This window comes from Tupaia chinensis, unplaced genomic scaffold, assembly GCF_000334495.1.
Source record: "Tupaia chinensis unplaced genomic scaffold, TupChi_1.0 Scaffold000013_1, whole genome shotgun sequence".
Lineage (NCBI taxonomy): Eukaryota > Metazoa > Chordata > Mammalia > Scandentia > Tupaiidae > Tupaia > Tupaia belangeri.
In genome coordinates, this window is record NW_006159443.1 from 1,461,086 (window position 1) to 1,463,830 (window position 2,745).

The 2,745-nt window shown below is 39.2% G+C and overlaps 1 protein-coding gene across 1 annotated transcript; it reads left to right on the forward strand.

Annotated features, from left to right (window-relative positions):
* Positions 1-1,047: 1,047 nt before the first annotated feature.
* LOC102471312 (histone deacetylase complex subunit SAP18) lies at positions 1,048-1,822 on the forward strand. Its single transcript, XM_006139952.1, has 2 exons — positions 1,048-1,409; positions 1,666-1,822. The coding sequence occupies exons 1-2, from the start codon at positions 1,048-1,050 to the stop codon at positions 1,820-1,822; spliced, it is 519 nt and encodes a 172-aa protein (XP_006140014.1).
* The last annotated feature ends 923 nt before the right edge of the window (positions 1,823-2,745 follow it).

Consider the following 2,745-nt stretch of genomic DNA (forward strand, 5'->3'; position numbering starts at 1 on the left):
CCATTATGCAGTGTATTCTGGATGGGAAATCACATTTAGCATGCTGTGACTATGTTCAGAAAATGAATATAAGATTAATTAATTAAAAATAAATTTTCATAAAAAAGAATGTTTTGTATATAAACTGTGGCTTTTGCAATGTTTACAGGTAATGCAGGAAAAGGAATGGTAGAGAAAAGATATTCTTTGGGAGTTATAGTAACCTAACATCCTTAGGAGCATTGTATAGCAACCTGGAACTCTGCCCAGGTATCTTGCTGGGTAACCTGTTTCAGTAAAGAAAAGGAAGTTAAGGAAGAAGAAATTGCCCATTATTTTCACTTTCTTCACATGTACATTTTCACAAAAACAGATATCACAATAGCTATTTTCAACATTGTAATGCGGTCACATAAAAGTCAAACTCAACCTCAACTGATGAACGCTACCCTCCCTACCTTAAACAATTTCACAACTTCCTCCTCATGCAGATTTTTAGTAATTCTTCAAGACTCCACTTAAACATGAAATCTGTGTCACTTTCACTGAATTTTCCAGGCAAAGCCAGACCCTCCTCTGAATTTTAGACCATCAGAATTATTTAAAAGGGTTACTTTTCAATGGTACCTTGCTTCATATAATTACTTCAGAGGAAATCATATATTTTCTTTTTACTTCTTCATCCCAATATAAAAATTACATAGAAGATCCATATGATTAGATCTATTCAGGATCCAAAGCATTGCCCAGCGAGATCTTTTTGAGGTTAATAAAAGTCTCTAAAGGAGAAAAATAAGGTATCAGGACCAGCAGATGGTATAACGGTTATGTTGTTGAACTCCTAAATGGCGGACCATGGTTTGAGTTCTGGACCCGGTAGCTTAAAAATCATGCTGGACATGTACGTGTGGCTGCTCAAGATCTTAGGAAAGAATGGAGGAGAAGGAATTGTGGCATTGCCATCCCCCGGGGGATGATTTCTCATTTTCCCTCTCATTGTCTCTGTCTCTGTCTCTCTCTCTCTGGCAAGTGCATGCACCCTAAGGCAAAAACCTCTTTAAGGTGCTCATGCTCACTGCAGGGGTCGGAGGTCAGGGCGAGCGTCTCGCGGGCCATAGGAGAAAGATGGCGGTGGAGTCGCGTGTTATCCAGGAGGAAATTAAGAAGGAGCCGGAAAAGCCGATAGACCGCGAGAAGACATGCCCTCTCTTGCTGCGGGTGTTCACCACTAACAACGGTCGCCACCACCGAATGGATGAGTTTTCCCGCGGAAACGTACCGTCCAGCGAGCTGCAGATCTACACTTGGATGGATGCAACCTTGAAAGAATTGACTAGTTTAGTAAAAGAAGTCTACCCAGAAGCGAGAAAGAAGGGCACACACTTCAATTTTGCAATTGTTTTTACAGACCTTAAAAGACCTGGCTATCGGTAGGTAACTTCTCATTTTTGATAGCTAATCTCTTGTTTTTGGTATGTTACAAATGACAGGGATAACCCTTTTAATTAATCTCTTCAGTAGGAGAAATGTGGGATTGTATAATCTTAATATCAGGTTTAGTGTAATATAATACTTAAATTTTTGAACTGTATTATAAGATGCTGGAGCAAACCAAGTCCTACATTCACCTTGTAGTACATACTAACTTTCATGTGGTCCATTAACATTTGATGTCCTTTCTTACAGAGTTAAGGAGATTGGCAGCACCATGTCCGGCAGAAAAGGAACTGATGATTCCATGACCCTGCAGTCACAAAAGTTCCAAATAGGAGATTATTTGGACAAAGCCATTATCCCTCCGAATCTGGCACCACCTCCTTCAGGGTGCATGAGACCGTATTAAATTCTATTTACTAGCTCTTGAATTACTTTTTAGTCAGCTATGTAAAATAAATTTACACACTCTTCCCCCACATTATTGCCATTGAGTCTTTAAATTCTAAACAAATTGTAATGCATCTATTTAGGAGTTAGGTTTGGATGTGCTGTGGTATGAATATTAATAGAAAGTCTGTATGTTTCAAGCCCTCTGTAAAATATAAAGAAAAGTGCTCTTAGCATCCTGTGTAAAAGTATATTGTTAAATACATGTGTGCAATCAGCCTGAGTGTGACAGGTAATGGAAGCACGGGAGCAGGGTTATTCTCATGTTTGGGGTTTAAATGATGGAGGAAGGTATTAAGCACAGAAGGGGCAGCACAAAAGAAAGTCATGAGATTAAATTGAGCCTGAATTTGTGGTATAGACTATTATATAGTTAGAAAAGGGATCTGTGTGAACAAGGTAGCATGGCAGCAGAGGCATTTTGGACTATTAATATTGTGAGCTGATGCCAGTTGAAGCTCTGCTGGCCTGCCTTGATCAGGGTACAATGACTAACAGGTTAGAGAAATTCTGGTGTCACAGTGAGGGCTTTTAGGGCATTATGAAGGCAGGAACAATACAGAAGAAAGGGGAATTTCAGTTTAAGGGTAGAAAACATGTACCTTAAAGACCTGAACATGGAGAGAGATGAAGAATCTTAAGACCAGGGAGAAGAGCCAAGGATGAGGTCGGGTTGACCAAGTAGAAGGTAACTCACATCCTGTTACATGATGGAGACAAATGTGTCTGATTTGAAAAGCATAGTGGTTAAGACCAGTACGACAGAACACTTAAATTCTGATTGCATGATGTGCTCTGCAGCCTTGGACAAGTTATTTGAACCTATTCAAAAAAAATTTTTTAATATAGAAGTAATAGCCCATAGGATTGTGAAAATAAAAT

What these genes read in the sequence shown, in the direction of transcription:
- LOC102471312 (XM_006139952.1), top strand. Translation starts at nt 1,048, where the DNA reads ATGCTCACTGCAGGGGTCGGAGGTCAGGGCGAGCGTCTCGCGGGCCAT. An exon ending in CTTAAAAGACCTGGCTATCG is followed by an intron (nt 1,410 to 1,665) that starts GTAGGTAACTTC and finishes CCTTTCTTACAG; the next exon opens with AGTTAAGGAGATTGGCAGCA.